General features: G+C 49.3%; 1 protein-coding gene across 3 annotated transcripts in view; it reads right to left on the reverse strand.

The window, feature by feature from the left end:
- Window positions 1-24,636, reverse strand: part of LOC142578084 (uncharacterized) — a 151,508-nt gene that overhangs the window by 77,045 nt on the left and 49,827 nt on the right. For all 3 annotated transcript variants that reach the window (XR_012827160.1, XM_075687503.1, XM_075687502.1), the window contains one exon: window positions 1,060-1,246. Coding sequence is in view for 2 of the 3 variants with exons in the window: in XM_075687503.1 (XP_075543618.1) it covers window positions 1,060-1,246 (187 nt within the window). In the remaining variant the exon portion in view is untranslated. The remainder of the gene's footprint in view (window positions 1-1,059; window positions 1,247-24,636) is intronic.

A 24,636-nucleotide genomic window follows, 5' to 3' on the forward strand; every position in this document is an offset into this window, starting at 1 on the left:
GCCTGCTACCTTCACATTCATTACTTACACTGGCTTTAAGGCAGTAATGAAAAGCTAATCATAAAATGTTTGTTAATTTGTTACGGTAATTCGTTAATTGTAACGTTAATTTGCTGATGTTTCCTTTATTATTAACGTTAGTTTTCGTTAACTTGGTGTGTTAAAAAGGGGATAATGAATGTTTGCCACCAAGTGGCCAGTCTCCGTGCATGTCCACCCTTTTGGCTATTCCGGGTGATGTAATGGAGTTATGCTATCAGCAACAAGTGTTTTTCAAAATTGTGCAAAATTTTAAAATGATCACCCATTATGTGACAGAGTATAGTACCAATAGCAGGAACGCGGCCCAAAAGAAGACGCCCTCAAGGTAATAGTTACGTCTAGTAGTGCTGCTTGGCCCCTCGAGTACCTTAGGACATTCCACCATTTCTGGTTAACATCCTGCCTTCCCTTTTTATTTTCTCCTCCTCCCCCCACCAAAAACGCCACTGCGCAATTCTCGTTCAGATACTTTGAGCCTCGAAACAGACGTAATAAAAAGATAGTTACTTACTACATTCACGATAGCTTTAAGAACTATTAACGTCGCTGCGCTGTGAAAAAGCCTTGAGTGTTATTATTTCCTCTTTCATGAAGCCTTTTCTTTTGTTGCGTTCGCATGACCTCTCGCCGCTTTTCTGAAAGTCTAACAGTTTTGAAAAAAAAAACTTAATCTCTTCTCGAAGCTGAGAGCGAGTTTCGGTCCCCCAGCACAGCAGCCTGGGGCTCTGGCTATCAGGGAATAATAGGACTTATGCTTCCATCGCACAAACGGCAAACAACAATTTGACCTAATCGCCGGGGGTCCCACAACGCGTTGCACAGGTGTAGTCGGGCGCATGCCCGCGCATGTTTGCTTGCAACGCCACAGGAACGAAATAGACGAATCGATACAGAAATTGATTAAGTTGTCCAACAGAGCTCGCACCACACAGATCCGAAGATGTGCGTCGGATGTGTGCAAGTTTTTGTGGAGTTTTACTTTGACATCTTGTGGGGTTATGAAAAGAATGCACTCACCCCGAAAGATTCGCCATAGTAACTATCCTTTGTCGCACGAATTGCGAGGGTATAGAATGTACCAGCTCCATAAACTTCGTTGCTTTCTTCGCCGCCGTATGACGAGCCTTTAACCACTGCGATTGGCTTAAGCTGGTAAAATTTCACCACGCAATAGGCGCCTCCTCCAGCTATCGCATGCTCGTATCTGAAAGAAAAGAAGCACACATTTGTCGCACATAGTAAACATGAATTTTAGAAATGGTACGCATGTTAGACATCAGTATCACTTTATTAGTAGGCTTAAGTAGATACTAAAGGGTTGGAACGCGCCTCCGAATAAACTGCCTGTTTCTGACAACAACATTCTAGAAAGCCACGTTTACATTTCATGACGGCTTAGTTGCAAAGAAGAGGCATATCTACACCATTATGCAAAAAAGAGGTGAGGCGTGCAGACAGGACACAAGAGTAGAGAAGTGGACAACAAGAACGCAACTTATCCACTATTGCGTCCTGTGTGCACGTCTCACCTCTTGTTTGCATAATGAATCCTTACCAACTAGCGCAGCTTTCGGTCATATCTACACCACTTTTCTTTATCGTTGAATGCGCCCCATTCTCTTCAAAAACGACATAAATGAATTGGTAAGTGTGTCCTGTGAACTGGGTTTACAGGTGTGTGGAACAGCTGCTGGATTAGAAACAGTGGCGCACTGAGGAACGGAAATGTAGTTCAATCAGGTCGAGTGTTTACGCGTTTGCACTGGCCGCTTGCTGACCAACAAAACAAGCTCTTCCATTATTGCGCGTGCCAGGTTGAAGATTAGAATGCACATGATTTCGTTTTGCTTCTTGGTTTAAGACATGCTATTATCGACGACAACTCGCTTTGTTAGCCCTAATTCTAAAAAAAGCAACCAGGGGCCCTATAGCGTAAAACTATTCCAATATGTTTTTTATCAAATTTGCGTAACCGCCGACGCAAGCATCGGGCGGTCAGCCGTAGGGTTGTCTGAACAGACCAATCAAACGCTCTCCTCTTTCATGGGCGGTCACGTTTATTTGCTGGAAAAACGAATAACATTGCCTGCACTGAGCGGGTTGTCTTATCTAATTGACTGACAAGAGGTAATGAGCACGCTCAAGGGGAGAGGGATTCCATAGGGCTGAGCCACTGCACTCGATAAACGGATGAATAGGGTGGTGCCGGCCCCTGTGATTGGTCCACTTTCTCTTACTTAACTTGCGGTGGCTTGTCCAAAATCGCGCCTGCATTCAACGGCAGCTTAATAATAACGATAAAACAGATGCTCAGCAAAGAAGAGTTGGAAGAATGAGCTCACAAATGTGCCGAAAGTTCTCGAAAACGTTATACGGCCACGCAAAAAGTTTTATTATACGCAAACAAATCCATGCTCTCAGGCAGGTGTGAGTAACCAGTGCCTGAGGGATCGGCGGCAGCCATCTTTTATTTCCTTCGGAACGGGACAGCTTGCGGCTTTCAGAAGAAAATTCACTTTTGTTCTGCATATTCATGCACCTTTAACGCGTACACGTCACTTTGACGCGGTGAGTCCTCGCCGCTTAGTGACGTCGCGTGACATGCAGGTGAAGTGGCTGCAGCCCGAAAACTTTTGACCAGTAGCATAGGGCGAATGGCGAAAAGGCGTTGAATCGGAAATAACCATATTTCTTTTGTTCAGTACAATCATGCATTATCAGTGTGTACACGTCATATCAGATAGGGAGCTATCGCAGTTTTCGTGACATTGCGTGACAGACAGGTGAAGTGGGGGTGGTCCAAAAAAGGTTTCTGACCAATCGCGGAGGGCTGATTGCACAATTGGAATAGAAAAGTTTAGAATAGGGGCGCTATAACGTAAAACTATTCCAAACTTTTCTTTTCCAATTCTGCAATCAGCACACTGCGATTGCTCAAAATCTTTTTTGGACCACCCCCACTTCACCTGTCTGTCACGCGACGTTACTAAAACCGCGATTGCTCCCCATCTGATATGACGTGTACACATTGATTATGCATAATTTGACCGAACAAAACAAAAATAGGTATTTCTGATTCGACCCCTTTTTGCATTTGCCCTCGGCTATTGGGCAAATGCTTTCGGGCTGCAGCCACTTCGCCAGCCTCAGACGCGACGTCACAAAACCGCAAAAACTTATCGTGTCAAAGTGACGCGTACGCGTTAAATATGCATTAATATGCCGAACAAAACTGAATTTTCTTCTGAATAGCCGCAGGCTGCCCCGTTCCGCAAGCAATAAAAGATGGCTGCCGCCGATCGCTCTGGCACTGGCTACTTGCCCCTGCCGGAGAGCATGGGTTTATTTGCGTGTAATAAACCTTTTTGCGTGGCCGTGTAACGTTTTCGATAACTTTCGGCACATTTACGCCCTCGTTCTGCCAACTCTTCTTTGGTGAGGATATGTTTTAGCGTTATTCTTAAGCTTCCATTGCATGCGGCCACGATTGTCGACGAGCAACCGCAAGCTAAGTAAGAGAAAGCGGACTAATCGAAGATGCCCGCAGCACCCTCTTCATCCGGTTATCAGTATTCAGTGAACTGGCTCGGCCCCTTCGAATCCCTCTACAATTGCATGCTCTTCGCCTCTTGTGAGCCAATTAGATAAGACAAGCCGCTCAGTGCAACCGATGTTATTCGTTTTTCAAACAAACTAAAGTGAGCTCCTATGGACGAGGGGAGCATTTGATTGGTTTGTTCAGACAACCCTGCGGGTGACCACCTGGTGCTTACGTCGGCGGCCACCCAAATTTGACGCCAGGAGATTGGAATAAAAACATATTGGAATAGTTTTACGTTATACGGCCCTACTTTTACGGTATAGCGCCCCAGGGCGACTGTAGTTTACATGGCAACGTGAACTACTTTTCCGACAAAAGTTAGGGGTGTTGGGTTCAACTCCTGGCTTTCTGTCGGCACTTCAATCACATCGACGGTGAAAACATCAGTGTACTATCCTGCTTAATACGTCTGCTCCGACTCATTCGAAAAGGTGTGCGTGTTGGTCGCGCGAAAAACACTCAATCGGGCTAGTTTCTAGATAGTGGTGATGACATTAACGGAGAACATTCATCTCAAGCCTTTCGAAATATTGAGCTGTTATTTATTCTAGAGTCACGGCCTACTGCCAGAAGTGTAGTTAAGCTGCTATAACAGTGAGCTAAAAAACTAGCATTGAATATATTTTTCAACTTATGACGGTTAATGGCTTTTCAAGATCAAGGACGATGAAAGCAAAAGGTTACAGATCGATATTTCCCCAGGACATCATGGTGCGAGATTGATTCATCCATAAAATTCACACCGAACACCTGAGAAAACACTGTTTTGCCGAAAAGGACTTGTCTTCTAGCAATCTGTGGAGATTGCATCTTTCACCAGACACGGCCTCCAAACGTAAGCAAAGGGTCATAACTGCGTGGAACGTGGCAGAATTTCTGAAAATGTTGAACATACGAGGGCCGGACGCGAGTTTGACTGAAAGCCAGTGCTACCGACGCTGGAGCTGGCGCGATGCGCCTACTCTCAAATTGGAGGCATGTGAGCGTCGGGTACGCCTTAAAAAAGAGCACTTTAAAACGACCTCCTGAACAAGGGAAAGTAGATCAAGCAACGACATTCCAATATTTGGAGTCAACTCTACAACGTCTTGTCATTTTCTTCAGTTGATGAGTCGTCCGCATGCAAATCTTGCTATGTGCTGAATGCTTTGAGTGGCCGGAGTTAATGACAAAGTTGTCAGTTAGCTTGGTAGGTAATGTTAATATCTGCAATTCGATGTAGATTTTGGGTCCACATGGTTCCATGCTACTCAGTTGATATATCGACGCTCATGAAAGACGCATCCTCCTAAGCTGTACAAGCACCCTCTGCAACTGCGCACGTGGTCCTCAAAAGAGATCGGCGTCATTGTCTCCGCACAGGCACTTCTGTGATTCAGGCACTGCGACTACTTACTGCCATTGCTAAACATGGAGGAAAATGGCTGAAACTTACTGGGGATAGACTGGATTTCAGCATTGTGCATGTTCCTGGAAGGACTAAACCAGATTCTTCACGTGACGGCAGCAATACAAGGAATCATCGCTAAACATTAAGCTATCACGAAACAAGATATTGATGACTACATTGGTCCCCTGGCGCATTTAAAGGTACATGAGAATAAGTAACCAACATTTTACTGTTTCAACCGTACCACATGCCCTGGGAAGTGCAGTAGGGGACGGAAAATAATTGCAACAAAAAAGGCTCCTCGAAGGAACTCATGATTTTGCATTGGCATCACGAATACTGCTTTATCGCAAGAGATACGGCCCTACTCACTGTTGTGATGACTACACGAGAATAGTCAGGTTATTAGTGTGAAAAGCATCGTACCACCTTCTGACGTAGGAAACACCGTGGACCGCCGCCTCTGCCGAAGGATGATATCAATGTCATTTTTAGGCCACACAAGGATGTCATCGTTAAATATCTGCTTGGATCGGAGCTCGTTATAGCAGTGATAGAGGCCTAGCAGAATAGTTTTAGATGCAGCATTTTTGGCTGCGGATTCATCCCGGATCCAATATTGTGATATTATCCACACCACATGAACAAGTGGCGGAAGGCTGCGAGAAATTAGACAACTAAAATTCAGGGAGCAGCTTCACTCCTTTAATTGATATGTGGCAGATCTAGATGTTCTGCGAGGCATTGTTCACGGCTTCCCACTCGGAACACCTCACGCGGAACTAATGGGGAATCTGCGGTTCCGCACTCAAGGTCTGAAGATTTAAAGAGCCCGTATGCTGGGCTCATAAAAATCGGTGATGGTTACTCAACGGAAAGGTGATTCCAAGGTGTCTGTACTTCGTTGGAGCCATAGCGGTCTGCTACAAATACAAACCCACAATCCAGGTTTGCAAAATATGTCGGTCGACGGATCATCGTACCAATGTGTGTCAAACACCCGATATCAGCGTGTGTTTCAATGCGGGGTGCTCACGACGAGTGATCACCGAAGTGTTCCATCAGTGGCGACGAACTCGCGACGGGCGACCGTTTATGTAGAAAGAAGCTAGAGAACATCGCCCCCTGTACTTCTCGAATCGAGCAGCGTCAACGAAAATTGGTGTGGATTAATTTGAAGAAAGACTCCCTGAAATAAAGCAACAGTGACCCCCACGATGGTTCAGCTTGGAATGGCAGGAATCGCTGAGCCAAAGTAAGTCCCATCAAGATCACGATCACGATCAAGACCCGCATGGAGGACATGCCAAACCAAAGCCAACAAACCAGAGTACACTACTTGGAAACCAAACCTCAAGAACACGTCGGCCAATAAAAAGGACCGGAAGAACCCCCCCCCCCCGACTGGAACCGGAGCAGAAGGAGCAGCTGCCAACCAACCAAACACTCAGGCGAGCTTGGTGGGGGTGGTAACATCCAGTGCTCTACTAACAGAGAGTCAGCAATGCAGAAAAATCGTAGATTAAAACAAGAACTAATGAAAGAAAATGAACAGCTCAAGATTTAAATGGCGGCCGAGCGCAAAGAATTCCAATTGGCAATCTCCTCATTGCAAAATAAGTTCGAAAACACAATTAAAAACTGCAGGCCTCTGGCCCGGCGGTCAGCCCCGAGGGCCACAAGACGGAAATACATTACACCCAAGAAAGCAAACTGTAACTACGTGAGGGAAGAGGTGACGTACTTCTTGGCATACCCACGCATAATCACAACCTTATCGAACACATCCAGAACCAAGTCCACGAAAATAGAAGTAGCATTGCGAATCTCCACTAACTTTTCACGAATTTTATGTAAGGCATAAAATCGCTCATCGCCGAGGAATTGAGAATCCAGAAACAGTATGTAAACAAGACTGTGGTAGACTTGCCGAAAGCAAATAATAAGAGCCCTCTAAAGGACCCATCGTCACCCACAAACCATCAAATGTGGGTCGGGACGACGCGGAGGCTCTCGTATATCATGGCTCAAACTACATTGAAACGCGGGGAACAAACAGAAATTTGGCAATAGGATTGCCACACCTTTAACAAGCGCCCTGCTGTACATAAAAATTATATAAACGGTGCACCAATCCGACCAGATGTAGTATGCCAGCAGTAAATTGTCCCCAACGTGGTCAAGAGGCGAGAATATTACACACTGCTAAATTCAACATATCCCCGCGTGGCCACCTTGGTGATCAGAACTATCGCGGCCAAAGCAGAGTAGATAGAAAATCTTCAAATCAATCACCAAATAATAAGCTTATTCCCTCTAAAATGAGGCCAGGCAAAAACTATAATAGTAAGTTTGCACAGTCCGCCCAAATAAACAGGAATGAAGATTTTAGCAAACTCCTTGCGGATGCTTGGGTACCAAGACTCGGGTGCTGGGAGATTTCAACGCTCCAAGCCCCGCATGGGGCTACCCAAAAAACACACCCAAGGGAACGACTTGCTAACACGCTGCATCCAGGCTGCGCTGAGCTTGATCACGCTCCGAACCATGCCCACCAGGATCGCCAACAGCAAGAGTAGAGACACGTTGCCGGAACTCACTTTCACACGCAACATCAGCAACGCCATCTGGACCAACCTAGGTAAAAATATAGGGAGTGGTCACTGTCTCATCAGCATTTCCTTATCGACTCCCAGGCTATGCCGGGCGGCGGGGACAATGTTCGAACTCCACTACCCTCCACCCACAATCGAACCGGAGTCCATGGGCGAATGATCCGATTTCATTACAGCAGCACACGGGCAGGCATTGAAATAGATTACATAAACGGCGGAAACACCAGTGGTTGATAGCCACCTCCTGAGCCTGTGAGAAAGCAGGCATAAGCTGCAAGAAATGCCGCGAAAACAACGTTTAACAGAAACCTTCTGAGCAGGATCGCAGCTCTGGCAGAGGAAGCAAATTGATATGATAATAAATTGGCAACTGAGGGGCGGTTCAACTTCTGCAGTTCGCTACAAGAAATACTGAGCACTACAAAAACCTGGGCCATCGTGACGAATATCTTAGACCAGGAAAAGCCCAAATCAGTGACCAGCAGAACATTGCAAAGGATCGCGGAGGAATTTCTAGGCCCGAATGAGGAATTAATAGAGGCTCTCAAGGAAATATACTTCGAAGCGAGCGCGATACAGCCAACCGGACAAAACATTTATACCGGTGTCCAAAATGGGAAGGTGGACTTCAGAATATCCACGGAGCAGCTTTTTGTGGCAGCCCAGGTACCCAAGAATACCACGTGGATACCTTTTTTGCCACAGTGAGTGGCTTTTCACCATTTTACGGACATTCCTGTAGATCCGTTGGCGGCGTCTAACAAGCACTTCGGAGACTACGCCTTGGCCTCCGGGGCGGCTCAGTGCCACTCATCCGCTACCATCATGGAATATCAAGTAGAGGGGGAAATATTCTCCCGGAGGAAGTCACTCAAAAGCAGGGATGACAAACCGCAGGTGCTAGAAAAGCTGGCGCCAAATCGCGAGAAGCTAACCCGAACGCCATGGCAACGCCTTTGGCTCCCCATAGCTACAATTCTAGCGGACCATTCTAGCGGATATAGAGCAAGATTATTAGGGCAAGCCGAATGCCCGTTCTTCCCAAAGAAGACACGAAGATCGTTATTAAACCAAGAGGTGGGCTGAATATTTCCAAAATGGGAGCGGCCACGGTGGCTGACGCAATACTTGCAGCCTCCGGCATCAGCCAGCACGCGCTCACACAAGACACTGTGTGCCTGAACTTACAGCAAAACATCATGGTAGCCAGCACTCCCAGACGGGAGAATGCCGATCAATATGCCCGCATCAAGCAACTCCGAATCACAGGCAAGATCCACGAACTCTGCGCGTACGAGACAGCCCCGCACTCCACGTGCAAGGGGGTCATACGTGGCATACCGTTACAAGACGACCCAGCGACGGTGCATGGCAAGATTGTTAACCAGAACAACAATCTTGCACTAGCAGCCAAGAGAATCGCTCAGACTGGGGCCATCATCATCGCCTTTGATGGGCAGCGGGTACCGAATTTTGTCAGGTACGGAACGTTCCTGATGAAATGTTCCCTATATCGAAAGCAAGTGGACGTATGCCACGCCTGCGGAAGACACGGGCATCGCACCGTTGTATGTCCAACACCGAGCGACGTCATCTGTCGGGGATGCAGCCTGCCAAATCCTGATTAGCAGCATCAATGCACCCCAAAAATGCAAGATCTGGGGCGGTCCGCACCTTACAGCCGGTAAAAAATGTTCGCATAGATTCAAGATGCCGTACACCGTTCGCCGACAACGCTTCGAGCGTGCCAGGCAGCAAGAGGAGCTCCCCACGCCGTCGATCGTTCGATCCTCCGATCCGCAAGCCTCATCCAGCGCCAACCTTAGAGACAGAAGACGCTTGCGCTCGAGAAGCCGCTCTACAAGCCGACGGGGCTCCCGAAGTCGCTGTACCTCGAGATCGCGACTCACATCGCCTTCTACAGCGCGCTCCAGCTCGAGAAGCTGCTCCAAGTCCCGTGCTGGGAGCGACTCATCCAACAGCTCACGTTCGAAGACCCCAACGGCGGTAAAGGCAAGTCCTTTCTAACTTGGGCCGATAGGGCCCATGGCAACCAAACGCAAGCGTCCAACTCTCAAGACTCGCACGACCTGCGTCTCACGAATGAGCTCGAAGAACTTAGGCGTGCCAATGATAGTCTTAGGAAGGAAAACGCTCTGTTCAAGCAGGAAATCAGTCGGCTAGCCGCCGAGATGGCGGAAATACGAAGATTGGCGCTCCCACAGCCAGCTTCTCAGCCTGCCGCACGCTCTTCGGCCATGGACACAGTGGAGGCCCCTCCCAAGACGGCTGCATTGAAGCGGCGTGCCCTGGATGACTCAAGGGGAGACTAGATGGTAGAACTCAAGAACGCCCTCTACAACATACAGACAGGTCTCTCTCGCGTACAAGAAATGATCGCGCACCCTCAGCTGGGCCTGGTCGCCCTCAGCGCTAGAATACTTATTCTGGAGGGGACGATCCACGGATCTTTCCCAAGCACATCTGCAGCACAAGTCCCAAAGCTGCACAGCGTCATTGCATCACCGACGGAGGGTGCCATTATGAATGCGGCGCTTTCGCAATCCATTCCCACGCCCAAACATGGATAACAGAACTAACGTCATAACAATGTGGCAGTGGAATTGCGCAGGGTTCGTCAGCAAACGGGAGACCCTGCGACAATACCTAAAAAGCTTATAGGACAAACCCCAAGTAATCGCCTTGCAAGAAACGATCACATCATCACCTATCAAGCTACCCGGTTTCCTTACGGTGGCTTCCAATGAAGGAGGAAGAGGGGTCGCTATCCTGGTAAGTAAAAAGTTCACGTGCCTTCAGCGAGACGTTGGTCCCGCGGACAATGGGATCGAGTATGTCATGGCCGAACTCCTTGTCGACCCCCCTACGCAGCGCTTAAGAAGAAACATTATCTTCATACTGAATGTTTACTGCAGACCCAGCGTTCACAGAGCCAGGCCTGGTGGTATTCTCAAGAAGGCCGTGCATTTGGCCGGCTGTCAGCCTCTAGTCGTCATGGGCGATTTTAATGCCCAGCATCAGGCGTGGGACTATTGTACCAATACGGAGAAGGGTAGAGACATATGGGACGCGGCAACGGAGGAAGATCTTACGCTGATAACCGATAAAGACTTTCCAACCAGGAGAAGGAACTCGGTGTGCCAAGATACGACTCCGGATCTTACCTTTGTCAAGAACCTGGAAAACGTCAAGTGGACCAACACAGCCATGGGCCTCGGCAGCGATCATTGCATCATCGAAGCGGTGATCAAGGCTGCCCGTAACTTAACGAGGACCTTTAGGTTCACTGACTGGGACTTGTTCCGAGCCAGCCGCTTCGAGCGCGTCCTTAACGACGATATGGACCTAGACTCTTGGTGCGACGAGATAAAGAAGGATGCGGCTAGAACCACCAAGAGGTGACAATCGATCTGGAGGTTGACAGGATGGACAGTAGGCTGGCGCATCTGTTGGATGCCAAGCAGGCACTGCTCGTGAGATGGAAGACTCAGCGCCATAACAGAAGACTACGCAAGAAAATTTCCGATATAAACAAGATGATAGAGGTTCATGGCAATGTGCTATGCAAGCAGCAATGGGGCGAGCTGTTGCGACTCGATGGAGGGCCAGCTCAAGAACGTTAAAAGCTGGGGTCTCCTTAGGCACCTACTGCACGATGGCAACACCAAGTCCAACCAGAAGAGAGCTTTGGCGAAAGCTGTCCATTTGGCCACCGACTCGACTCCAGATGAGGCAGTCACGGAGCACCTCATAGACAAGTACCTGCCGGCCACGGGCGATCCGGTGCCCCCCCCGTTTCCGTAGTACGAAGGGCGTGACGTACCATCTATGGACGAGGATTTTACCGTGACTGAGGTCAAGCGAGGTCTCACATCTCTGAACGGCAGATCTGCCTTTGGGCCCGACGGGATCACCAACAAAATGCTCCAGCATCTCGACGACGCCTCAATCGAGTTTTTTACGCACAAGATGAATGATATCTGGTGCAGCGGCCTCATTCCCAAGAGCTGGAAAGCAGCCTACACGGTAGTCATACCGAAGCCAGGCAAGGCGCCGAGCATCGACAATCTAAGGCCCATCTCCCTGACGTCGTGTGTTGGAAAGATGACCAAGCACGCCATGCTTAACCGCCTCACTGACCATCTCGAGTCTAACGAATGCTATACACACAACATGATTGGCTTTCGGCCGGGGCTTTCGACTCACGACGCCGTGAGACTGATCAAGCACCAGATCATTGACTCTACCTCCGCCGACACAATTCTCCGCTTGGATCTGGAAAAGGCTTTTGACAACATATCGCACGCCATTATTCTCAAGAGCCTGGCAGAGTGTAACGTCGGCAAACGTGCGTACAATTTCGTGCGCTCCTTCCTTTCCACAAGGTCCACTAGAATCAAGATTGACGAGTTTTTGACCCACGAAATCCAGCTTGGGCCAAAGGGAACATCTCAGGGGGCGGTGACCTCCCCGTCGCTGTTCAACATCTCCCTGATCAACCTGTCGAGAGCCTTGAACAAAATCCCGAACATCAACCACACGATCTATGCGGATGACATCACTATCTGGTGCTCCATTGGATGGGAAGGGCAGGTCGAGGGTGCTTTGCAAGAGGCCATCGATGTGACGGAGAGGTATCTTATCCCCACCGGGCTAAGGTGCTCGCCCGCCAAATCTGAGCTCTTGCTGTACAAGAAGAGGCCCAGAGGCGGTTGACACCGGTCCTGGAAGCCAGCAACAGAGAGCCACATTACATTATTCACTGTTAATGGCTCTCCAGTACCGCGGGTAGACACTATCAGGGTCCTAGGAATGTTTATAGAGTCGAACAGGGCCAATGAAGCCGCCCTCAAACGCACTTGTTCCAAGACCGAAAGCGCCCTCGGCCTGATCCGAATAATCGCCAACAGGTACCGCGGAATCAAGGAAGACAATATGATCCAGATTATCCACGCCTTCGTGCTATGCCACCTCGCTTATTCAGGGGCTATGCACAACTGGCTCGTATCGGAGCGCAACAAGATCAGTGCCTTAATCAGAAGGGTCTTCAAGCTTGCCCTCGGCCTTCCCATCCGAACGCACACAAAGGACCTCCTCAATTCGAGAATTCACAACACGTTCGAAGAAATTGTTGACGCGCAAGAATTTTCCAGTTTGTCAGACTCTCCGGTACCCCAGCGGGCCGAGCCATACTTGGCAAGCTGGGACGTAACCCTACGGTCGTCAGTCTCGACGCTGTGAAGCTGCCCAGCGACGTAAGGTCCAAGATTTACATACACCGGATGCCACCAAATATGCATCCCACATACAACGAAGGACGAAGATGAGCCAGGGGTAAAGCTCTGCTCGCCAGTGCCCGCTTGAACAAGAACCGAACATGCTTCGTAGACGCTGCTTCGTACGTTCAAGAAGAGGCCTTCTCCTCAGTGGTCATCGACTGTGATTGCCATCCGCACTTCTAATTCCAGCGTTGCAGAGCTGGTTGCTATTGCTCTTGCATTGACGGACTGTGTACATCACACGATTTATTCGGATTCCAAGGCCGCTGTCAGGGCCTTTCATATGGGAATTGTGGCTCCCTAGGCCCTACGTATCATCCAAAGTATCAAAGACATGAAACATCACTCTTTGGCGTGGTTCCCTGCGCACCTTAGAACCATTGAGGGTGCCACGATCAACCACAACGAGGAGGCGCACTCGGCTGCACGAGGTTTGACTGACCGTGCGCTGGGCAACGCGTCCTCTCCTGGGCGACCCGAGCCTCTCTGCTCGTACAACGAAATCTGCAAATATAATTATCTGTCAAGAAGACTCCTACCTTCGCCGCACTCCTCGCTGTGCAGGGCCCAGGAAGTCACTCTCACACTTCTGCAAACAAGCACTTATCCGAGCCCCGCGGCGCTGCACACAATGTACCCCGAACGGTTCCCAAGCCCGGACTGCCCTCTGTGTGGTGATTACACGGACTTCGAACATGTCCTGTGGGGCTGCGCCTCTGCCGGTCCCCCTTTCACTCAAGAGGAAATGATGAAGCTAATTAGTGCCCAGGATCAGACCTCTCAAACCTTGGCAGTCCAGAGTGCTCGCGAGAGGGCCGTCAGGTTTCACCTGATGGTTGCCGAGTGGGCCTAGCCAGGTGACGTGGAGTTCGCGTATGTCTATAGTGCACCAAATAAAGTTGTTTCACTCACTCACTCACTCCTGGCACCGATTAGAATATCAGCGCTATGCGTAGAAAACAACGATAAACTCATAGAAGCTATGGCAAGGGAATTTATTGAAAACTATGGGCTTAAGGGAGAGATCCCCGAAGAGTGAAAAACTGCAAAAATTATTACAATTAGAAAACCCGGAAAGAAGCCATCCCTGCAGGCGCTCAGGCATATTTCACTGATGTCTTGCATGAGAAAGCTCTTCCAACGGGTGATACACACTAGGCTTAAAAATTTCATTGAAGACTGGGGCTTGTTCCCGGCCGCCATGTTGTGCTTCCGCAACGGCCTTTCGGCACAAGACGTGTTCCTCTTGCTACAGGAAGTACTCAAAGGTGTACCCAAGGGAAGGCGAGCACCTATTGCTAGCTCTTAACCTGAAGGGTGCCTTTGGCAACATGCCACTTGAAGCGATACTATCCGAGCTTCATATTGTTACGTGTAAAGACGCACACGTAAAGCTATATGCAAGTATATTTAGAAGGAAATACGCCGTACTTGTCGTAGAGGCAACAGCCCGCGCTAGCCTCTAATCGTCGTCGTCGTCTTCACACTGCTCGCCTCTTCGTCATCGCAAATACTGTTCCGTAGCACCGCCCCCGGCGGCAAAAGCCCCGTCCCGGAGTGACTAAAGGCCAGACTCGGAAGCAGTGTAGTAGGCCTTGAGCCTACTGACGTGCACGACATCGCTAGATGCCAGAGTAAAGGACGAGGTTGAACTCACAGGAGCAATTTCGGACGCCACAGGCGTCACCTGCGCAGCACTTGGTAGGGCCATGTGTATCGCGAAAGGAGCTTCCCTGAAAGTCCGACGTGACGAAAGGGCGACCACAGGAGCACGAGCGCAGCAGGCGAAAACTGTACGTCGAGGTGGCGGGCGTTGAACTCACGCTGTTGAGTGGTTTGACAGGCCGTCAGCCGAGTACGGGCAAGCTGGCGTGCATGGTCGGCCAGGGCGATGGCGTCGCACGCATACTCGCTTGTTGAGATCGCAGTAGGAGGAAGTGCGGTGTCAAGGGGCAAGGTCGGTTCGCGACCGTGCAGTAGATAAAATGGAGAAAATCCAGCGGTGTCGTGCAGGGAAGAATTATACGCAAATGTGACTTAAGGAAGAACAATGTCCCAGTCGTGGTGTTCCTTGGAAACGTACTTCTACAGCATATCGGTAAGAGCACGGTTGAACCGCTCAGTCAGGCCATTGCTTTCAGGATTGTATGAAGTAGTCAGCTTGTGTTGAATGGAGCAGGTACGCACAATGGCGGCGATAACTTTCGAGAGGCAGTTACGACCACGGTCGGTAAGCACCTTTTGCGGGGCGCCATGAAGCAAGATAACGTCATGCAAGAGAAAGTCCGCTACGTCAGAGACGCAAGTGGTAGCGAGAGCGCGCGTGATAGCGCATCGGGTGGGGTAATCAACTGATTGCGACGGCTACCCATTTGTTCTCAGAGGATGACGTGGCAAAGGGGCCGAGGAGGTCTAATCCTACACGAAAGAACGGTTCCACAGGGACGGGTGATAGGCTGGAGATGATCGTCAGGTATCACGTGAGGTATTTTCCGACGCTGGCAGGGATCACAGGGAGCAACATATCGTCGGACGGAGTCAGCGAGACCAGATCAGTAGAAGCGGCGGCGGACGCCGTCGTAGGTGCGGGTTACTCCAAGATGTCCTGCAGTGGGGGCGTCATGCATCTCAAAGAGCAAAGTCTGTGGTAGATGTTTTGGCACGACAAGGAGACCAGATCCGTCAGGCAGGAAGTTCCTTCGGTAGAGAATGCCGCCCTGGAGGACATATCGGCGAACGAATGGGTCAGTAGGTGTAGAGCACAGACGCTCGATGAATGCTCGCAGCCATAGGTCTCGGTACTGCTCATGGGCGATCTTAGCGAAGGCAGACACAGAGAAAATGCCGTTGGCGGTACTACTGCCAGCGTGGTCAGGCTAGTCTATCCGGTAGCCAGACAGGCAGTCAGCGTCATTGGGTAGTCGGTAAATTTGTAGGTGACAGAATACGAATATTCTTGAAGGGCGTAAGGCCCAGCGACCAAGTCTTCCTGTAGTATTATTCAGTGAGCATAACCAGTAAAGCCCGTGATGGTCTGTGACAAAGGAAAATGGTGGGCCATATATGTATGCGCGGAACTGCGCAACCACTCAAACTAGGGCCAGACACTCACGCTCACTGATGGAATAGTTGCGCTCCGAGGGTGAAAGGAGCCTGCAGGCGTAAGAGATAACACGGTCGTTGCCGCGCGGTGTTGTGCCAGTACTGCGCCAATTCCGCGACCGCTGGTATCAGTACGGACTTCGGTAGGCACAGAAGGATTGAAATGGACCAGAACAGGAGGCGTTGTGAGGAGGTCGATTAGATGCGAGAGTGCAGAGTCCTCGTTCTCACCCCACTGGAAAGGGACGTCTTTCTTCAAAAGCTCGGTTACTGGTCATGCTATGGCCTCGAAATTTTTCACGAAACGGCGTGAATACGAAGAAACGCAGATGAAGGTGCGCACATCCTTGACACACTTCGGAACAGGGAAGTGCGTAACAGCATGTATCTTGCCTGGATCCGTTTGCACTCCGTTAGCGTCAACGAGATATCCAAGGACGATAATCTGGCGATGGTTGAATTGGCACTTCTATGGGTTGAGTTGCAGACAGGCTCGACGAAAAACGTCCAGGACTGTCGAGAGGCGCTCGAGGTGTGTAGCGAACGTTGGGGATAATACTATAACGTAATCGAAGTTGCACAGGGACGTGGACCATTTCAAACCGTGAAGAAGGGAGTTCATCATGCGATGAAAAGTTGCAGGAGCGTTACATAGACAGAACGACATTATTTTGAATTAATAAAGAAGGTCGGGTGTTAAAAAAGCAGTCTTCTTGCGGTCGAGATCGACCACGGCAATCTACCTGTAGCCGGAGCGAAGGTCAATAGATGAGAAATAGCGAGCACCGTGGAGGCAGTCAAGGGCGTCATCAATCCGAGGTAGGGGATTCACGTCCTCTTTGGTAACCCTCATAAGGTGCTGATAATTCACGCAAAAGCGCAAAAGCCAGTCTTCATTTTTTACCAGTACAACAGGTGCCACCCATGGACTACATGACGGTTCAATAATGTTCTTGGCAAGCATTTTGCGAACTTCTGCTTGAACAACTTGGCGCTTAGCCTGTGACACGCGATACGGGCGGCGATGAATAAGAGGGGCTTCGCCGGTATTAATGCGATGTTTAGCAGCTGTAGTTTGGGCGAAAGGACGATCCTTAAAGTAAAAAATATCGTGGTAGGAAAATCGTGTGCGGCATAGCTCACGAGCGTGCTCGCACAGCATGTCGGGCGCAATCATTTTCTGTAAGTCGGCCATGGTATAAGTTGACGACTGCGATCGTAGAGGATTTTCGGCTGCACTGTCGTCTACTGCAAAAGATGCTACTCAGTGATCCTCGAATGAGCAAAGCTGGGCCAGAGACATGCCGCGCGGCAGCACCTGTGTCGTCAAGCCAAAATTGACCACTGGCAGGCAGACGCAATTCGTCGTAATAGATAAAACTGTATGAGGTACTATGATCTCATACGAGAGGACCTGGGATCGACACCCCGCGCCTCCAACAGAGACGTTACGTAGGAAGACGAAGAATAAAAGCTATATACAAGTATATTTACAAGAAAATACGCCGCACTTGGCAAAGAGGCTACAGCCTGCGCTAGCCGCTAATCGTAGTCGTCGTCTTCACACTGCTCACCTCTTCGTCATCGCAAATACTGTTCGTAACAATATAATGGGCTCTGGAGAAAATGCCTTTATTACATCAGAGCATTCCTCACGGGAAGGAAGCCTACAATAGGAATACGGCATGTCAAATCCGATTCGTTTCCAATGCCAAACAAAGGTACGCCTAGGGAGCGATCATCTCTCCTCTACTACTTAGCATCGCCATGTGTCGACTTCCGCGGACCCTAGTCGGTGTCGCGCTACTGGGTTATACTATCTACGCGGACGACATCACCAGTTGGGCCTCGCGCGGGTTTCTAGCAAAGAAGGAGCGAGCCCTCCTAGAGGCGGCCACTGCAGTTCAAGATTTTGCCAGGGTCAGCAGCCCCAGCTCTGCTCCCCCAAAATCGGAGATAATTCGCATCCACGGGAAACGATATAGAAGTAATGGGAACATAGAAATTGAAATCGAAAATCAGCAAATCAAAGAAGTCGCTGTTGCTCGAATCTTGGGATTCAGGGTTCAGAGCAACGGCAGGGCTGGCCACACCATCAATTTACTTAAGTCGGCAACAAAACAAGTGGCAAGGACGATTCAAATAATCACCTTGCACAACCAAGGCATGGAAGAAGGCGACACTTTCCTTTTAGTATTGCATCGTAATCAGCAAACCAAGATACAGCCTTCCTTTTCACATGTAATAAAACTGAGATACGTCAATATGACAAGTTAGCCATCCTTGTTGATTCTAACTTCTTCCTTTCCTCCCCTCACCTTTCTTCTTCTTCTCCCTTACACTCCCCATCTTTTAATCCTCACCCCTGCTGCGGTGATACGGAAGGACGTTGCTTACAGCTGCAACCTCTCATTGTACACTGTTCATATACCCAACAATCTTGAGTACGCCTTTCTGCGCACATGTTTTCGCCACCTAGAACGGACCAAGAAGTTTTACGTCGGTTCCTGGTATTCCCTTTCGCACAAGCACAAAGTCGTTTAACCTGATATCAAGTATAGGTCCCCGATGCCTCTTCTCGAACTAGCGTTTCATCTCTTCGCGATACCTCTGCGCTCCTCAGTGGTTTTGATTCGTTCAGTAGCTGACGTTTGTCGGAAATTCAAAGCTCCTGGTCGGCGGTCAGTTTCGGCGCTTCACTATACGTGGCAAAAGGGGGGCTACATCCAAGGCTTGTGGTATTTGTCCGGTTATGGCATGCAACGACTGCTTCTAGGCAGCACTTTCATCCTCCTCGGAAATTCGGGTACATGGACATAAACTGCTTTATGTCACTGATAACTCTCTCTGCCAATCCACTGGCTTGGGGGTGAGCAGTGCCGAGGCACCGCCTCGCGACTATCTGCCCACTGCTGAAACTTCTTCCTATGAATGCGCGCCCGCTGTCAGAGACTAGGACTTTCAAATTGGAAAATATCGCTCGGTCAAGATACACCATAACACTATTTGTATCTTCTTTTCCAGGGCGTGCAGCTTCCATTCTTGAGCACTGGTCAATGGTGACTAGAAATGACTGTGTTTAGCGTGCACCTACGCTCTTCTTTTTCAACTCAGCAAAGTCCACATGCACTTCTTCAAGAGCTGCGTCTGAGTGACGCGGTAATACGAGCTCGTCAGGCCGGGGCCGGTACTTTGGCTTATTGACCTCGCACAAGTGACATGACCGAACATATTGGTCTGTGTCTCTCTTCATATTCTTCCATGTGAACCTTCGTAGATATTTATTATAGGTTCACCAGACCACTACAGTCGAGAGTGTCATGCAACATGTGGAGCACTTTTTGAACGAGAGTCTCCGCCACCACGAAGCTTCCATTGGCAAACTGTACACTTTCGGATCCTTCCCATAGTTTCGTCATGTTTAACACTTCATGTGTAACTTCGACCACCAGACTAGACAACGCATCTGCATCCGTCAAGCCGCTGCCTACCCGGTGGATAACCTCAAAATCATACTGCTGCAGTTCGTTTATCCAGCGCTCCAGCTTTGCTCTTGGCTCCGACTGTCTGAGGAGATAGGTCACGGCCTGATGGTCCGTATACAGTTTGAACTTTCTGTCGTCTATGCACGATCTGAAGTATCGCACTGCCATGAGGACAGCAAGGGCGTCCTTCGCCGTCGTAGAGTAGTTGAGCTGCAAAATGTTAAAGCTGCAGGAACACTACCCTACGACACGAAGTTGTCAATTTAGTGAAGAACTGCAGGCCCTCTGATACAGCACTGCCCCTGTACCACAATTTGACGCGTCTGTGTTCACTTCAAACGGCAGGCTGAAGTCAGGTAGAGTTAGTACTGGGTCAGACGAGATGCGGCGCACTAGTACTTGATAGGCTACTTCACAATCACCCAACCATAGAAAAGGAACATCCCTTTTTGCCAACTCGGCCAGGCACTTTGTCATCTTTGCAATGTCCTTGATGAAAGCCCTGAAGTGGCCTGCTAGTCCAAGGAAGACTCCCAGCGAATCAAGATCGTGCGGCTTCTTAAGTGTGAGAACCCGATGTACAGACTCTTGCTTGGTACTTTTGGTAGCGCCGTTGAATACTCTACCGAGAAAAAGGACCTTGGGCTGAAATAAATTTCTCTTTTTTTCGTTTTTCTTCAGATCGGCATTGCTGAGTGCTTGTAAGACCTTCGCCAGGTGTTCGGTGTGCTCCTGCTCAGACCTAGAATACACAATCATGTCATCAATGTAAGCATTACAAAAAATTACCATGTATGGCTTTACAACCTTGTTCATCAGCTGCTGGAAACATGCGGGCGAGTTCTTTCAGCCAAAAGGTAGTCTGTTATCTTCGTATGTGTCGAATTGTGTCATGAAGGCGGAAAACCTTTTGGTCTCCTCTGACAGTGCCACTCGCCAGAAGCTTTTGCACTAGTCCAAGCGAGAAAATATCTTACAGCCCCTGCTTTCATTGATGATTTCGTCGATAAGTGGCATTGGAAAAGGAACTAAGTCAGTCTGTTTGTTGACATGCCTGTAATCAGTATAGAGAAGAAATGTGCCATCTCCTTTAGGAGCAATAGCGGTCGGAGAAACGAAGGCAGAGGTTGATGGGCGGATTACACCGGCGTCTAGCATCTTCTGTATTTCTTCCTCCAACTAATGTTTCTTCTCTCGGGACATATTGTAAGTCTTGCGTTTAACTACAGTCTTGTCGCGAAGTTCAAATGGTACTCCAAACTTTGATGTAGCCTTCGGATAGCCCCCGACGCATATTAGCTCTGGATACAGCTTGATAACGCCCACCGCTGTAATTGGTTCCGGTGATGTTCAGCAAGTGAAACCGAAGACATTTGGTGGTCATCTCGAGTAGTGACTTCCCTATCCCAGTAGAGGTTAAATCGTAGCTGTTGCATGACTGGGCGAGACAACAGCAGCGGAAATTTTACTCCATTGAGTACGACAGCCATAGTGAAGGTGCTTTCTTCCTTATACGTGATCAACACTTCCGCCCACTCATTGTACGTCTATTCTTTGCCGTCGTGACTATACACTCTCAGAGAATAATGTTCCACGATGCTTAGGTCCGGAATTTCACTCTTGTTTACAACTGTTATCTAAGCTCCACTATCTACTAAGGCCTTGACGTCCCTCCCATTTGCTAGCACAGAAATCTACACAAGCGTGGCACGATCGGTAAGAAAGATGGTCTTATTAAATGAGAGCGGGTCACCCCCGATATTTAAGTTGGTCCTGTTTTTACACCCCAGTGTTTTATATTCATTGGATGAAGTACTGTAGCCGTTAGAAGCACTCACTTGATGGGACAAAGTGCATAAATATTTCATATTAGTAAGCAAGTCACCAACAGTAAGTGGAGTTCGTCATTGCTCTTCGCCAATCCTAATCTAACCAGAGGTACGAGCGAAGAGTCCGATAACGTGGAGTCAGCATTATGTAGCAGCCTTCTCTTCTCAAAAAGTATTCTACCAGAGTGCCCGAATTATAATTGAAGGCTATAGCGCTGTCCCAGCTCTGGGGCTTATTCTCGGAGAAAGACATTAAAAAACTCTCTCCATTCAGCCCACGGCCGGTGCACTCTTTGGGTGATTCTCAAGTCATGCCAGGTTTTTGCTATGCCTCCTATGTTCAAGCGTATATTTATAACCTTGTCAAGGTCATGTCGCCAACAATTTGGGTCGCACGCGTACACCTAAAAACTCAGCCAAGCTTGTGCGTTTGCAGGTGACGAACCGTCGTAAACATCCGGCTTTACCGGTTCCAACGACGGGCTCCGAGAATGCTGGAGGAAGTTTTTCGTCTCGAGTTCCAGTATTTGTTGCTGGTGTTCACTGATTCTGTACTCGAGTTCCATTATATGATGAAAAATGTATTGCGCTCTTTCTTGTATTCGGCCTTGTTCACTTATGCTGGTCGTACACGGTTACGTTGCACCACCGGTAGCAAAAGGTCGTTCGTGAGCATCCTGAACAAGGGATCAGTGCTCACCCTCAACAGCGAACCATCCTGCGTGGAAAAGGCTTGCCACGCTCGTGTGTCTGTCGCCTTCCACGCAGATTTCCACAACGCCCAAGCAAATGGTCCTCTGTGAAATGAAGCGGATGAGGTGCACAACACAGGTTTGAATCATGTAGACTGCGCCAAATTCGTAATAAAACTGAGATACGTCCATTAGACAAGGTAGCCATCCTTGTTTATTCTCCTTCCTCCCCTCCCCACACCTTTCCTCTCCTTCTCCCTTACATCACACACAACACAAAAAGGAAAAGGAGCTGGTTGATTCTACTCTCAGAGGCGCCTACAAGGTGGCCTTGCGCTTACCGGGAGGCACCCTGACAGGCGAGCTCCTTGGTTTTGGTGTATACAAACATACGCCGAGCACAAGGCGGCAATTTTAATTTCACAAAGCCAGACACAAAGCCAGACAAGATCGGGCAGAGACATAATGGTCAGGACATCCCCCAAAACTTGGCGAGGTACTAGTAGATATTCCCGGGGCAGTTCGAAGTAAGGTCTCAGTCGCTCCTGTCCTGAGGAATATGCACAAAGACAGAAACAAAAAAATTACCGACGATTACGTTACTTCCTAATGCGAAATTTGAGCGCAGCAAATAAGCTGTTTCACCTTTTCGATAGATTGAGGCAAAGAAATCGAGCAACACATGTATGCGCTATCACAGAATTTTTTTTTATTTTTCACACGTATTCCTTTAACAAAGACTCCACTAACAGTTCTTGACAGTCATGAAGGAAGCTTTGTGGTCGGAGAAATAGACTGATATATGTTCAACTTGGTACACCAAAGCTTGATTCTCAAAGACGAGATCTATACAAGTGCCTCGCGAGGTTGTCACAGCCGTGGGACGCGTTACGAGCGAGAGGAACGGGATGTTCTCCCGCATAAGTGTTAGGAAATTGCTGTTTGTCTTTATGTCAAGCCGCCACCGATCTGGCTCTCTGATTGCCACCGCACAGGGGTTGCATTGGAGGAGGAGCGAAGAAAGGAATTAAGTTCGAGCCGGCGCTTTGACAACCGGAGACTCGCAGGAAGAGGGGGGAGGGGGGCGGCGTGTACACCCAGCGGCAAACGATGGGGGCAGAAGCGCGCGCAGCAAGCGGACAACACGATAAAGGGAGGAGGGAAGAGAGCAGCGACTGACTGATGCCGCTGACACCGATAGTGAGTCAACCCCAGCTGAAGAGTTGGTTTCAGGGACAACGAATAACCGGCGCGTCGGCAACTGAAGAGCACCCTATCGGCCACACAAGAACAGGGGGGGGGGCGACCCTTTCCTCCTCTTTCTGCATGGCGGCGACGGTGTTCTATGCAGTCACGTTATCTTGACTCTCTAGCGGCGTCAGCGGCATCCAGCGGTATCAGTCGGTCGCTGCTAGCGCTGGGGGGATGAAAGGGGGGCGGAGCTGGTTACGAGGCCGACGACGACGCGAAACCCAGGAACGGACGCCAAAGAGCTGCGCTCTAAAAGAGAAGAGAAAAGAGGGCGAACTGGTTAGGCAAACTAGTCAGAAACAATGAAAATAATGACGCCTCTCAGTACAAATGCAAGCGTGCGGTAGTCAAGATCATAGGCAATGACCAGACTAACCTAATCTCAAGCGCCTCCCTCATCACGTACTATACTACGAAAGCAAAACGCTTCCCATCGCCTTGGCAATCCAAGACCGGCAACGGATGGGGCAGTCGTACAACACCATCATCTCAACCCTTCCGGATGCATGCCGCTACTTTATGAACGGCCGCCTCCCTTTCAAGGTTACCAACCTCCTTGGAAAGGAACTCAAGAATGTATACAGACTAGTCAGAGGCCCGGAACACGCAGGACTGGAAGGGAGTGAGATGTCTGTGCTCTAGCTCGAGAGACGATGAACGGAGCGGAGCAACCATTGCCCTCCCATTCACAACCCGCCACTTCGTGGGAAAGCCGTCGCAAAGAGCAAGATAACAATCCGGCACGTATGACAACGCGTGATATTCTTGCTCACCAGTACGGCACGCGGCAAAGTTACGGCGCCCCCCACATATCTTGGCAAGGGGAAGATGCAATGGACCTCCGCAATACCTAAACGGGGCTCTAACCAAATTTATTAGGTTTGAGCAAAATCGTCCCACCGACGTATGCGCGTGCTTGTCAGTGGTGTAGCGACTCGTCACCGTCTTTGTACCACAGCTCACGGGGATGCCAAAATAGACCTCCGCGTTTATATGCCTATTTAGTTAGGTATAATCTAAGTAACACACTGGAGCAATGAGAGGCTCAACTCGCCAGCTCAGAGCCGAAGGTGCAAAATGCTCTTCTGGATCCCGTTCGGCTAGCAGCAGAAGCCAGTGGCACCGTGGACTTGGGGCGCCACCCACCAATCTCCTAATCCCCTATCCCCCTTTCCCCAGTTCTATCAAGTGATTCTCTCTCTCCCTTCTCGATAATAAGGCGTCCGTGAATTCTTCGAATGTACGCCGAGAGTCATTCAAAATCGGCGGAGCCAATGCAATACACATCCGCACTTTGCATCCTCTTCTTCTCGGACGCCTTATTATCGA

This window comes from Dermacentor variabilis, chromosome 4 (assembly GCF_050947875.1).
Source record: "Dermacentor variabilis isolate Ectoservices chromosome 4, ASM5094787v1, whole genome shotgun sequence".
Classification (NCBI taxonomy): domain Eukaryota; kingdom Metazoa; phylum Arthropoda; class Arachnida; order Ixodida; family Ixodidae; genus Dermacentor; species Dermacentor variabilis.